Genomic DNA, 14784 nt, shown 5'->3' on the forward strand with positions numbered 1-14784 from the left:
CACATCTGCGTAGCCTCTTATGCTGCACCAGTCCTCACAGTCCGCACAATCCACATTCTGTGACTAAGGAGGGGAAGGCTGAGCATAACCTTTTCCATGTCTCACCTCCTTGCTGCATTTTTCATTTCTAAATCCCACCCTAATATGCACAAATCAAAATGCATGCAAACCATTCACAGAGGTGCTGTGTTTTATGGATCCTGTGCTTTGTCCACTACTTTAGATTGCAAACATTTCCAAGTAGAGATTGAATTTCCCCTCCAATAGCCCTGTTGCACATGGGACTTTCAGCAGCTTGTAGGCATAAGCCTTTTGTACCCACTATTACTAATAAATTTTAAGTGATGATACTACATGGAGAGATAAGGTATAATTCACTTTGTGATAATACCCTCCATTGTTTTTATCACTACTGCTGATTCAGATTAATTTGAGTGGATTTTTGATCTACTGGTTTAGATTATTATGAGTGGACAGCTAAAATTCTAAGCAAGTAGTGGTTCAACTTCTGCATAGAGTAATCTTGCTCACTGAACTGCCCGCAGTCAGTGTTTTGTAACAAATACATGCAGCAACAGATTAAATGGACCTTAGTTCTTACAGAGGAGTTTGTCACAGTTCTTAAAATACCTTACCACAAAAAAGGAAGGAAATGGAGGCTTTGGTACAGGCGTTTGGAGTTGCACTTCGGTACCTTTAGGCAGGGGTCTGTAAGCACGGGGTCAAACCAGGACAGCAGCTCCCAGGAGCGCGGGCGGTGCCGCGGCCCCGCTCCGAGGGCTCCTCCATTCCGCGCTCCATCCCTCAGCCCCTCAGGGCCCGCCCCGCCCCGCCGGCAGGGGGCGCCGCCGCCGCGGGAGCGCGCCCGGCCGGCGGCAGCCAATGGGCGGCGAGGGCGTGGCGGGGGGGCGTGGCCCCGAGCCGCCTTCGCGGCGCTATAAAGTGCGGCGCCGTGGGCTCCACGCAGCGGGTGGACAGTGGGCGTTGTGCTACCGCCATGGGGAATACTGTGGCTAGAGAGGATTTCGAGTGGGTCTACACGGACCAGCCCCACGCCGACCGCCGCAAGGAAATCCTGGGTGAGGAGCCGCGGTGTCGCTGCTTCTTGCCGCCGGCTGCGTGGCGGAGCGGGGGGGGGGGAGGCACACGGGCACCCCACAAGATGGCCGCCCTTGCCGGGGGGCGGCGGGGCCCCCTGGAGCCTCCCGGCGGGGCGGCCGGAGGCGGCCGGGCCCGCGTACGTGGAGGCGGGAGCCGCCGCCTTGGCGGCGCTGGCGGGGGAGGGGAAAGGAAGGAGAGGGGGAAGGAGGAGGGCAGGCGGTCGCCTGCGGGGGCCGAGCCCGAAGCTCGGGGCGGCGGCTGCCCGGGCTGCCATCCCGAGCGGCGGAATAGAAGGCCGGGTTCCCCGGAGGCCCCGGGCCGCTCCCCGCCAGCCGAACGGGCCATGAGGCGGTGTCTGGGGCGGCGGCGCGCGGAGGTCACCGCGGCACCCGCGCCCGGGGGTGGCGGATAACGGCGGCGAGCGCGGCGCTGGAAGCGGGGCTGAGCTTCCCTGAGCCCTGGTGAATTACGGGTGGGTCGACGGCTCAGGGCCGTTTCCTTCCGGAGGAGGCTGGAGGTGGTAGTGGTGCTTGCCATGTACGTGTCTAGTTGCTGAGCAACGTGAAAGTGCTAAAATGACTCGATTTCAGATGATTCATTGTAGCAGTAAATATCACAAGTGGTAAGGTCATGCGTTTTCATTACCTTTGCAGAAAACTCTTAATTGGGACAAAGGGAAGAAAAAACTGTAATCTAATTGGGCCAGTTGTGAGGAGAGCTTTGAAATATCTTCTTTTTCGTTTAATTTTTTTCCCATCTAGCTAAACATCCAGAGATAAAAGCACTGATGAAGCCAGACTACAACCTGATCTGGGTGGTTGTGCTGATGGTTCTGGCACAGTTGACTGCATTCTATCTGGTTAAAAACTTGGATTGGAAATGGGTGGTCTTTTGGGCTTACGTTTTTGGAAGCTGTATTAGCCACTCCATGACTCTGGCTATTCATGAGATCTCTCACAATAGTGCCTTTGGCAACAGCAAAGCCATGTGGAATCGATGGTTTGGAATATTTGCCAACCTCCCTCTTGGTCTCCCCTACTCCATATCCTTCAAGAGATACCACATGGATCATCATCGTTACTTAGGCGGTGACGGCATCGATGTGGACATTCCTACCAACTTTGAAGGCTGGTTTTTCTGCACCCGTTTTAGGAAGTTCATATGGATTGTTCTTCAGCCTTTTTTCTATGCCATTAGACCACTCTGCATCAATCCTAAACCCATCACTCGACTTGAAATAATCAATTTGTTGGCTCAGCTCGCCTTTGATGTCACGATATATTATTTATGGGGCGTCAAATCAATTTTTTACATGCTTGCTGGTTCAGTACTTGGTCTTGGGTTGCACCCAATTTCAGGACATTTCATAGCTGAACATTACATGTTTTTAAAAGGACATGAGACCTATTCCTACTATGGGCCACTTAATTTGCTCACTTTTAATGTTGGTTATCACAATGAACATCATGACTTCCCCAATATTCCTGGCAAGAGCCTTCCACTGGTAAGTTTCCTTCCAAGATTATTGCTTTTTCTTAAATTAAGGCCTACTTTAACATGAAAATAAGGTAGAGCTCTGACAGAAGAATAGGTTGGGAGCTTAAAAACAAACAAACAAAAACCCCACAATATAAGTTGAGTGATAAAGGAGGTAATTATTTATCATTTTAGTGGTATCCTGAACTAGCTCCCTATATGCTGCGGCTCAAGCCCCTTCCATAAAAGGAGAGGGGAGGGAACGCATGTCTTAAGCTTTGCACTAACTTTAGCTTTCTGTAATTACAACCTGTCTTCTGAATTCTTGTTTGTAAGTATGCAAAAAACTAGTTAAGAGGTTGCAGATAACTCTGGAGATTTGTTATCTCTGCCTTTGAAATGTTAAGGACAGTATTGTAATGTGTGCTTTTCTTCAGTCTCTTCTAGCAGGGACATTCTCTGGTAGGGGAAAAGAGAGGGTTTGAGGTACTGCTAATGTTTGTTGTACTGTTTACAAATGTATAATAACTTTTCTATTCTAGAGCACTTCAGTTTTCTGTAGCAAGAGCCTTTGAACCCTAAATAAATATCAGCTGTACATTGTCAGAATTAAGAGTTCCAAGCCAGGGCTTAGGCCTGTCATGCCTGCATGAGTAGCAGAGCTGAAGTTTCTCCTCACTTCAGTCTTTGTTTCTTACAGGCAGGAGCTTCCTTCTCACTGTATCCGTGTTTCCCAACTGGAGCAGGGGAACACAGACTTCAGGGTTACATCTAAAATTCCGGTTTTTCATCAGACACAAAATTTGCAGTTTGACAGCAGCTGTGGTGTTGGTCTTACAGCTTTGTTATTGCACTTGGCAATAGTGAGAACCTGTAAGATCGTCCCTCTGGTGAAGTCTAAACTTGATTGGTATTTCTGTGGTCAGTGGTGGAAGTGCAGCTGAAGTAATTGCCAGCACTTCTAGCAGAGCAGGTAGATAATGCAGTTGGTTTGTTGAGGATTTGTGCGGGTTTTTCTGTTTGTTTTTTTTTCTACAGAGAGATGACTGCTCTTATTCATAGATTTAATCTTTCAAATACAGCAAAAGTTGCTTTAACTCTCCTTTGATACCTGGCTCTGTGCTGTGAACCAGCATTTCACTTCTTGCACAGTACTCTAGGTATAAGCAGGGCATGAATTTTTTCAAGTATTTAGTTCTAGGGGTAAATACCCAGTTTTGCTGCAGGACTCATAATCCACAGCTCTGATAAGAAACCAAAGCCTTCTTTTGGAACAGTGCAGTTAATTTAATTGGACTGGATTCTGCTGTGCTGTGTGCTAAAGATCCCCAAGTACTGAACAGTCGATTCCTCAGCACTGGTGAGCTGAGAATTCTTACTGTTGAGTAAAAGTACACTGCCTAGCTGCACTATTCTATAGGTGTGATGATGGGTCAAAACAAGCTTTGCCTTCAAACCAAGCATTTAACTATTTTGAGTTTGTTTGTTGCTTTTACAGATTGATATTATTCTTCTGACTAAAGCTATGGAATTTTGTGAAAAATCCTTTTTGTTCTGTTCATGTTTTTAAGCCTTAAAGTGGTTGGTCCTAAATAGCAGTAAAGACACCTAACTGAACCTGCTGCTCTCAGTTTAAACAGTGGCCTAGTCAACATATGCAACTGAGAGGAGAGTCTTTGGAAGCAGTTTATATTCATTCTTTGAACTTTGGCTTCAGAAACAAAATGTTCCTCAGAAATAAAATGCTTTTTTTTTCCTGAGTATGGAGATTTGAAACGACATGTAAAAATAGCTGGGTTAAACATCTCTTCCTAGAACTTAGAACATCCTTTTTACTGCTACTTTTATATCTATGAGTCAGCACTGAACGGAGTCACTTTCAGTAGCAACCAAACCACTTGCTTTTGTGAGCTCCATCATCCTGTAGGTAGCACAGTGAAGGGACATTGGAGTGTTAGCAGAGTTTGTTCCTGCAAGCTCCAAAAGCTTCATATGAGATTTATTTAGCAACTAGGGAATTGCTTTTTCCTTCAAGGAATGTTCACATTGTGCCATGAGTGGCCTTTCCTGTAGGAGCTAACTTCTGGAATGAAACTTCCAGTGCTGTTACACATCACTAGGTTACACATGGAGGACTGTAAAGTTGTCACAACTGATGTTAATATAACTAGTAAATAAACCTCATATCTCTCCTTCAGGTGAAGAAAATAGCAGCTGAATACTATGACAACCTGCCCCAATATAACTCTTGGATAAAAGTACTGTATGACTTCGTGATGGATGACACAATCAGCCCATATTCACGCATGAAAAGGCAATTAAAGGGTGAAGTGAAGCAAGATTAAACTTCTGGCAACCAAAAAACTTTGAAATGTCTGCTTGCTTTAAAGTGGCTGGTATAAAGGTCTCCTGCTAAAGCTGTTCACCTGTGTCCTGAATTAAGATGTGCAGCAACACAGCAATGCATCCTTAAGGATTTAGTAGCAGACTCTTACAAGCTATAACATTCCTCACAGTCCTCAGATTTGTTGGTTTAATGTGTCTCTATTTGCCTAAGGATCAGTGTTACGTGCATAATGCAAAACCACTTTGTTTAAACAAAAACTTTGTTAAACAGAATTTACTTTGGTAGGTATTACATCTATATAAAATGTCTGTCTGACTCATAACATTTTTAAAGTTCTCAATGTAGTATACTGCCCTCAACATGCTATTTAGATGACTAGTTTTAAAATGCTGTACTTACCTGCTAATTCTAAACTAACGTGATTTGTTAACTTAAATATTCTGTTGAAAATGTTTCGGAACTGATGGTTGGAAGAACTAAATTTGCACAGAAATGTTAAGTCTGCTTTTGTTTAAATATGTAATGTGTCATTTGAAGCATTGCTTTAAAGGTCTACCTTTTCTACTGAAAGTACCTTAGAGGAGCAATCTATCAGAATGAAACTGCTATCTTGAAGATGGCTTTTGTGACTTCTTTGTTTAAAAAAAAAAAAAAAGTGTGGTATTCAAGGGTACTGCCAGCTCCAAGGGTCCCACCTACTGCCTGAGCTGCTTCTGTTGGCATGTGGTGTAAGCAGGTGGCATTTAGGTAACTTAATATACCCAATGTGGGGTTTTATGTTGGAAAAGTCTTTTTATAGAGTCTGGGGGTTTTCTGATCGTCAAAGAAAAATTATTACATGTTACTATGGTTTTAAAGATAAATATTTACACTCACTTGGAAATTTGGCTTTTATGGAAAATTGAATGGATTAAAACTGGTACTATTCTGGCAAACAAGTCTGGCTACAACCACTGACAGTACTGCCTATTAGGCACATTAGTCATTTGTGTACACAGAAAGGTTGTTAAATAATCTTGTTTGGCTTTTTTCCCCTAAACCCACAGTACCCTCCATAAATACTTGTCTTTCTTACCTATTAAAATGTGCTGAGAGGTGGTGATATCAAACTTCCTGCTTAGGAAATTTTTCATTGGCAGCAGGTTGACTTGCTGGACAGTGAAAAACCTTTCCATACCTCAGCACAGTAGATTTGCCTTCTACTGTCTAATGCATTGATGATGGCTTTAAGCAGTCAAAACTGGCTACAAATCACCCTTAAATCTCAAATGGTTGTTCTGTGGTGTGTTGTTAATCTGAAAGATGGAAGGTGGAAGTTGTAGGTGCTGTAACCTAATTTTAAATGCCTTCAACTCCTGCATTTTGGGGTGGTTTTTTGGGGTGTTTGTTGCTTGTTTTGAAAAGGTGAGTGCCTGAAATGAATGTATTGGTACCTCTTAACTCAGTCTTGACTGCGGTGCTGTTTTAATGGGTGTTTTAAGTGTGGGCCCTTATCTGTGGCTAAGCAATAGAAGTGGTATGAAAGTCTGCCAGCCACCTACAAAGTTACTTCATTATGCCAGAAACCTGACAGGTGTAGCCAGTGTGTTGCTCAGGGTAGAGTGTAATGCCAAAATAGACTTTGTCCAGTAATTTTACATGTAGTTAAAAAGCCAAGACTAAAGTAATACTAGGTGAATTTTTGATTGGTCCCCTTATGCTGAAGGACTTAAGCTTTAGAGAAGTTTGGTACTTCAAACGCAGATTTGAGATCCATTCTATTGAGTGGTGATATAGATTACCTGTAAAGAATCACTGCCTTTCCTCCCTACTCAGAGGAAAATGGACTTTGGTTGAAATACTTGTACAGGCTTAAGAAGTTGCAAACCAGTTTCTTTTTAAGCCACTTAGTTAATAACTTTCACCCTTTGTTTCATAAATTGTCTTTGGTGTTAATGATTTATCATAGCTGGATGAAGGATGGAAAGTGCCTACAAAGTTTTATGGCTAAGAGTGATAGTTAAGAAATTCAGTTATCCTATATGAATATTTAAGATAACCAGAGTTCAGACTAAAAATTTTATAGTTAGTCTTAGTTACCCATTTCATGGAATCCCTGCTTATAAACAGGACTGAAGTTGCCATCTTTCTTGTTTAAAATTGCAAGCATTGCTTTAAGGTGGTCTGATTATGATTTTCCCTTCCAACTCAAATTATAAATACATTATTTTCACTTCAAGAGGTACTGAATAGTGGGGAATTCTGAGGGAGATATCTGTGCTTGCCAGAGTCTTTCTGAAATATCTGGTACTGGCTACTTATTGGAGAACAATTTGCTGTATTAGGTTAATCTGAGCCAGTGAGACTTAAGCTGGGATCTTAACAATGGTCTCATTCTTGCAAGCATTGGTAGTGACCCTTTTTAGGCATATAACTCCTGTGTAAAACATAAAAAAACTGTAACAGTTAACTTCAATAGTAAGAACTGCCAAAAGCAGATATTTGAAAGGTAACCAGCATAGTTTCATCCCTAAAAAACAGTTAGAAGCATTTCTGAACCACTGGTAAAAGTAATTAGGACCAGTTGGCCCTACTTGACTTGTTTGATATATTCTAAATGAACAGTGAATGTAAGTATGACTGGAGAAAGCATGGTGTTTACTCCAAAGGCATGACATAGAAATATGAAGCACTAACATTTTTTTTTAAAAAGTACATATGAACCATCTAGTTATTGTTTTAAGGAATTAAATAGTTTTCATTAATACAATTAAAACATATCTGGCAGAAATGGGTTAGTATAATTTTTGAAACATTTTATCTGAAAGTTGGAGGGAGCTTGTGGAGAACAGATTTGAAGCTAAAGAGCATCAAGAACCCTGACAGTTAACCCAGTTGTTTTTTCTGAATCTATTCAGATGGAATGAGTTAACTTTGGTGTTTCCACATGTTTGTTAGGGTTTGTTCCTTTCAGTTTTTCAGTTTGGAAAACATCTTCTGTGAAATCAGTCAGGAATTTTAACTGTCACCCAAGTATTTTAGCTGCAGTTAAATTGTGCAGAGCTCTGAATCCCCTTCAGGCCTTTTAGAGTAACTTGCAGTTTTCAGAATAAACTTCCTTGCATGGCTTTTAACACTCCCTGCCCCCAATTATCTGAAGCTGCTTAAGTGGAATAAGTAATGCATCCTGGAATCTGATTGTACTAGGCATTAGTTTTCCCACAGGACAGGCGTGGGTATGCTTCTCTTTCAGAACAACTCTTGCCTCTGGCATTCCTGATTTGCTGTTGAACCTGACTCCTTCCCAACATTAACGTGCTAAATGGGTGCATCTGTCTGGTTGCAGAGCTCCCTGCTGTCAGAGCCAGGGCAGGACTTCCTCCCTGGAACCAGAGGTCAGTTTAAACAGTTCAGATTTCCAGTTGTGTGTCTCAGAACTCCTCTGGTGAAGTCATTAAATGAGCTGGTGAGCACATAAGACAAAGGTCTCCAGGTGTTGAGACATGGATCTGTTGATGGTGGTAAGTGGACACTGTCAGATGGTGAGGTCACCTCTGCCTGACATTTTTCTTCTATTGGATGGAGTGGCATGCCCCAGTAGAGCTTAAAGCTGTTCATTCCTTATTCCACGATGAGGTTCAACAGCTGATACCATCAGTGCTACAGACTGCAGGCTGCCATCCTGTTGGACTGAGAGGAGGAAAGTGACTTTGAAGCAGCAACCTTGTGTAAGGAGTCTGGCACAGCTTTTGGAAACTATTCCTCTGTAATTTGGAAGTCTCAAAAGACAGCAAAGCAAGTTCTGCTGTTTAGTTTGCACATTGCAAGGCACAGGAACCACTTCTGGGGCTGCCAACATTTGCTTCTGCAAGGTCCTAGGAAAACAATCTGATAAAGAGGTGTGTCTGGATCATGTGGATCTGCCTTTAGCACAGCAACCTGCAACTCCACACAATTATCTCTTCTCTAGCAAATCTATTTCACAATCAAGCCTGAAGTGGGATATAAGACTATAGTCAGGACAAAGATGTGGAAAAAGTTTCCTATTGAGCCATGACTGAAGGCAGTATTTTTCTGTTCTCCTTTCAACAGTCCCCCACACAGTGCACTGCCTCTGCCCCCTATCCATGCTTCTGCTATGCTCTGGGACAAGATCATTCTTGTGGTTTAGATATGTTGCTAGCCTCAGGAAAAGAGAGAGGAGAATGGCATGATGAACAATTTCTTGATCTTGTCACAACAGAAACAAGATGACTGGAGGCAAAACCTCGAGGCATGTCTGTTAGGAGGGGTGGTAGCTGCACATGCAGAACAAAATATTTGTCTCTATTGCGTGAAAAGGCTCGTTCCTTAAAGCAGTTCCCATTTTCTGTGTACAAAGGATCTCCTCCGTTCAAAGGATCATTGTTTTTTTAGTGATATATACTATAGCCTGAGCAGAATTTCCCACAAGGAGCAGTGTGGGTGCAACACTTGGGTGTGAGCAGGCAAATGGAGTTCAGCTGCCTACCCTTGCCTGCTCCTTGCTGCACACAGAGCTCAGACAAGGTAAGCAAGCAGGATATGGACACTTGACTGATTTGGCTTTTTCTGCCTTTCACTTCAGATTTTCTTGTGCATTCAAACCCTCCTGCATGCCACTTCCTCTTCCCTTATCACCTGTTAAGAAGAATGATCATGAGACACCTTGAATAATAAACGTTTTGTGTTGGCACTCTTGACAAGACTGTAGTGCTGTTAGTACTACTTGATAGCATTTCCTCCCCTATCTTGCATGCCTTGCATGTCCTTCTTTGCTTTCTTGCTCCATACACAGAAATAATGCCATCATAAAAGGAAAGGAAAATTCTTAGGTGGATATGCCAGGGCTTGAGGACTCCACTCCTGCCTAAGCTCATCAGTGCAGCTATCCTCAAGGACAGTAACAGGAATCTTTTCTGTATATCCATAAAGGAGATACAACTTTTCATTGGTTTACTCAGCCACTCAAGTGAATTGAGTGTATCATTATTATTATTATACTGTTGTAGTATAATGAGCAAAGACTGAGAGAAATGTGTTTGTGCAGCCTTGACAAAATAAAGCTTAGGGAGAGAATTTATCACTGTGTTCCAGGGGTGGTTACAAAGAAGATGGAGACTCCCTTTTATAAGAGTGATGTGGAAAAGAGGAGGGGTAAGGAGTGCAAGTTACTCCTGGGGTGCTTCCCACTGGGAATGAGGAAAACAATTCCACTGGCTGATTGTACTCCTTGTGAAGAATCTCCCCAGTGTCACACACTTGTAGGATTCAGCTGGGCAGGGTGCTGGGCCATCGTGTCTAGACTGCTTTTTGCCAAGAAAGGTTGAACGAGATGATCATTGAGGTTTCCTTCCAACATGGTATTGATTGAAAATGATGATCCTTCACCTTGGATTTCTGGGAATCATAGCTGAAGCTTCAAGCCTGATTTGCAATTAAAAGCAGGCACATCATCATCATCTGCTTTATATACAGGGACTTAATTTGTTAGTCTTATGAGTCAGAATTTGAGTCACTGAGACTCCAGCTTCCCTAGGAGAGGGAGGGAATGTCATACCATGTTGAGCAAAAATCCCAGTGGTAAGAACAAGCTCCCATGCGTGTCAGTATTTTTAAAATGCAAGGCTGTGGTGATAAGTTACATGTTATCACATGTACCTTTGGGTAAAAAGGTGCAGCAGATTTCGTGTTAGCTGACAATTCTGAGAAGAATTTAAGATGTAAGGTACTGTTCTCTGTCAAGGTCAGTCCTAAAGTTAGATCTGGTTGTTCAGGGTATTTGTTTAAATGAATTCAAGTAGGAGATGAAATGATCTCCCTCTTAAGTGTTTAAGTAAGTAGGGGAGGATGCTTACAGATTATATGTTGCTTACAAAAACTATTTTGTTGGGGTTCTTCCCTGAAGGATTGTAGGTTTCATAATCTGGCACTTTTCAGTGTTTTGTCTTAACTTGGATACTGTCTGATTTGCTGACACTGAAAGTTAGGAAGTTATGACCTTCCTTCCAATATGGAATTTCTTGTATTAAAAAAAAAAAAACCAAAAAACTCTTGGCTTGCTTTTTAAAACAGTAACATTTTTATTTCTCCAGAGGATACTGAAACACTGTAAAAAAGTTTTTGTTGTTGCAAATTTATCTGTTTAAGAAAAATAATTAAGAACCAGCTTGTCAACTACCTCTTAATTCAAATGTTTTCTAGGTTGAATCATAGTATAATAGCACTTTGCCAGTTTCCAAACTTTACTCTCTCCTAGGTAACCCTCCCAGCTTGCAATCTGCGGGCAGTTTATTTTGGTAAGGTGGAAGGAAGCTGTTAGCAGCTCTGAGAACCTGGGCTGGCACAATTATGTGTCACTGTACTCAGAAAATGCATGCAGTAACATCCACTGCAGCACTTTCCCAGCCTACTTTCACAGCTCTGTCCTCCCAGTGCTTCTCTCAGTGTCCTCGTTCTAGAAAACACAGCACTTTTCTCTGGTGGTTGAAAACAGCTATTTGAGCAGTGTAAACACTTGGAGGGGCTAGCCTGTGCCTCAGATTTCAGATTCAGGGCACCAAATGTATCAGAATGGTATTAGCTTTTTAGCACTAAAAGCATTCATTTTGAAAATAGAAATGGTTATAAGCAGGAAGCATGTATTGTATCTTTTATTCTGGAGACAGTTAAATTAAGGATGCTTTAGAGCAGTAGGTTGTGATGACCTTCTTTTCAGATGCAGTATAAAAAGTTGAGAGATGGATTTAGTACAGCTTCTTTCCAACCTGTCTCTTGAAAACAGGCACAGGAACTGCAGAACTCTTCAGCAGTGTAGAATGAGTCTCTTTTGGGAATTGTCCAAATGTATCACCTGCACAGTGACTGATGCAGTTCTTCATACATGATTTGATCCTAACAGTGTCAGGAGAATAGAAAAAATACCTCAGACAGTGGTAAAAAACTTACACAATATTTAAAAGTGACTTTGTGTATTATTCAAGCAAGTGAAACAAAGCAGCTCTATGAGCTACTAGCTGCATTTTAAAACATTTACAGACAAAAACCTAAATAAGGCAAACCCCTACTACCCTGGCTCATTAATGAGGGTCTCCAGGGAGAGTCACCAATGGTGGGTAGTTCACAGAGGTCTTGGGCAGAGTTCTTACTCTTTATGTTGCCATGCTGGGTTAGATGGCAGCTTCACTGAGAAGGTACTGCCCTCTTCACCAGGGAGCTGCTGAATTGACACTTTCCTCCCCCCTCTAGTTCTGCACAATGAGCAGACATCATCTTTTGTTAATCTAACTTAACTGTTCCTTAACCCTTTGCACTGGTCACTCAAAATGACACTTCTGAGGAATAGAATATTTCCACTGAAATAACTGGCTTCAGAAGGTGATGTCTGTCCACAGCTTTAAGGATTTTTTTTTGTTTATCTTGAGTCAACCAATTAAACCAAATACAGATGTGTATGGGGTAGAAGAGGTAAATGCACTAGATCAGTAAGATGTAGCTTTTTTAGCCTTTTTTTTTTTTTTTTTTTTTTTTTTTTTTTTTTTTTTAGCTTTTCCAGTATTCATAGCAAGGGCTGTAAAGTTTTTGTCAGACTGAATTTGTCTAGCAGATAGGAAATAGACTCTAGAAATGGGAGATAAGTATCTTGTAGTGCAATAGATATTTCAAAATACCTAACTGAAAAGTCTTCAGATGAATATAATTGAAATATAGGACTCTCAGACATACGATATTTAAGCTGCCTTTGAGATGCAGAATAACATTTTTGGTTAACCAGAAGAAATATGTTCTAATACTTAACAGTTATTACTCCTGTCCTATGTTAGAGGAGATGTTTTACATTTTTGTGGCTGTTTGCTTAGTGATTAGCAAAGGGAAAACAACAACCAACATCATCTTTAAAGGTTCTTGGAGCCACAGATCACTTTTTAATTTTATGAAAGGTCACTGACCATCAAAATACAATAATAATAAAAGGAAAGAGTTAGCTAACTTCTCTCTGGCTAGCATTAGAAGTGAATACATTGCTGTATTCTGGCTGCAGTACACTCTTGGCAACAGATGGAGACCTATATACAAGCTCTGCCATAATAGCAACTCCTATACATTAACTATTAACTTCAAAATTACAGCAATTAAGGTGATTGAACAGCTTTCCTTTCAGTCATTAAAAGGAACGGGACATAAGGAAATGTTTACAACAGACTTCCTTGACAAATCCAAATAATGAAAAGAGTGATAAAAAGTAACTAAGATAATCAAGTGTGTTTTATGTCCCATGTCAAATTTACATCTCTTGCACACCAACAGAAAAGGCTGAGACTCTTTGTGTGTCATTGTCGTGGGGAAGGAAAGATTGTGGCAGGATGTGGTGCACTCTCAAGGCCTTGACTTCTAACTGAAAATTCAGCAGCCATAAGAGCTTAGGGCCAGGTTAATAATCAATCTGGGAATGTCAGTGAAGTCCAAGGCACCACACTAAAAGATAATCTTGGTATCTTGGTAAGCCCCCTACATGCAGTGCATCATCTACAGTTGAAAAGGGAGGCTTTAATTCCTGACCTTAACACAAACATCAGGTTTGTTAATGCAGAAACAGGTAGTGTCAGTTTGAAATACATCCAAGTATGCTGCAACCTTAACCATTCCCACCAGTCTCCAGCATCACAAGAGTGTCCTTCCCAAGGGAGTAATGAGCTTTACATACTCGAATATTATCTTACCTTTTTGGATACTGAAGACTTCACTTTCCTAAAAGCTTCTTCAAAGTGTTTACGAGAAATCTTGATTCCTCCTTAAAGAACAGAGCATAATAAATTACTAAAATTGCAGACAAGTGGCAATTAAGTGACTGTTTTATGTATTTCAAGGCAGCGTTCAGGAAACCTAACTAACTAAATTCCCTTAACCTTTCTGGAAGTGAATCCCTCAAAGCCTGTTGTTTCCAGTTTGGGGCACTTTTTTTTTTTTTAACATAAATTTAATATTAAGCTTCCCTGTTATTTAAGCAGTACCTAGAAAACATTTTGCTATCATTCCAATTCTACTCAATTTCTAAATAATTGGCTTCATATCATTGCCTTCTCTGATGTTAGACAGAAGTGATGAAAGCTTTCACTGTTACAACTCCCTGTGTTTAAGTTTATGCAAATTGCCATTTTGACCTTAATGCAGCTATCCACAGTAATTATTCCTAATAATAGCCTTCTGAACAGGTTTTCTTAGTATGTTAAAACATAAGCATACCTCAAATAAGTAATGGATTTCTCTGCTCTCACAAGGCAGTACCTTGTTTAATCTTGACATCCCAAGATGCTACTACTAGAAAGATTCATTACAAGCTGACACTGTGCACAGGTATCAGATATGACAGAAATACAAATTGTAGTCTTGTTCGGTGCATTTTTTAAATGTCTTTCATTAGGATGACTATTGCTTTTACTTCCACTTTTGCCACATGAAATGGGATGTGCCACCATGAAAAAACTGTTAATATATTTTGAGTCCGAGTTGAACAAAAATCTTCTGCTGATATAGTAAAAGACTAAATAGCAAATGGAAGGTACTAAATTAAAAATGAAATATACCTTGTCAAAGGTAGAAAGCAGAAGAGCAAATAGCCTACAGTTATTATTACCTGTGTTTAAAGTAAAGATGAAGGTTAAAGTTCACTGAACTAAACATACAACCTCACTGCTCTGTCATCTCACTTCTGTGGCACTCATATTCAACATTCCTATTACCAGATAAAGTTACACCCAGAAAAATTGAAGATGCAAGTTTAAAATGTTAGGAATTTAACCTGTTTCCCCAAGGAAATGCTATTTACAGTAAGGAAAAAGTTCCATTTGGGACTTTCTGAGAAG

General features: G+C 41.2%; 2 protein-coding genes across 3 annotated transcripts in view; one reads left to right on the forward strand and one right to left on the reverse strand.

Annotated features, from left to right (window-relative positions):
- The first annotated feature begins 950 nt into the window (after positions 1-950).
- DEGS1 (delta 4-desaturase, sphingolipid 1) lies at positions 951-10283 on the forward strand. Its single transcript, XM_082302366.1, has 3 exons — positions 951-1079; positions 1863-2605; positions 4776-10283. Exons 1-3 carry the CDS (start codon positions 998-1000, stop codon positions 4920-4922), a joined length of 972 nt encoding a protein of 323 aa, XP_082158492.1. The 5' UTR covers positions 951-997; the 3' UTR covers positions 4923-10283.
- A 270-nt stretch (positions 10284-10553) lies between these two features.
- NVL (nuclear VCP like) overlaps positions 10554-14784 on the reverse strand; it is a 39709-nt gene continuing 35478 nt past the window's right edge. For both annotated transcript variants that reach the window (XM_082303003.1, XM_082303002.1), the window contains 2 exons: positions 13642-13712; positions 10554-11815 (listed from right to left, as the gene is read on the reverse strand). In XM_082303003.1, the coding sequence (XP_082159129.1) occupies positions 11771-11815; positions 13642-13712 (116 nt within the window). In that variant the 3' untranslated portion in view covers positions 10554-11770. The remainder of the gene's footprint in view (positions 11816-13641; positions 13713-14784) is intronic.

This window comes from Coloeus monedula (genome assembly GCF_965178545.1).
Source record: "Coloeus monedula genome assembly, chromosome: 2".
Lineage (NCBI taxonomy): Eukaryota > Metazoa > Chordata > Aves > Passeriformes > Corvidae > Coloeus > Coloeus monedula.

Coding starts and splice junctions, on each gene's coding strand:
- DEGS1 (XM_082302366.1), top strand. CDS start 998: ATGGGGAATACTGTGGCTAGAGAGGATTTCGAGTGGGTCTACACGGAC. Junction 1,080..1,862: donor CCGCCGCAAGGAAATCCTGG/GTGAGGAGCCGC, acceptor TTTCCCATCTAG/CTAAACATCCAGAGATAAAA. Junction 2,606..4,775: donor CTGGCAAGAGCCTTCCACTG/GTAAGTTTCCTT, acceptor TCTCTCCTTCAG/GTGAAGAAAATAGCAGCTGA.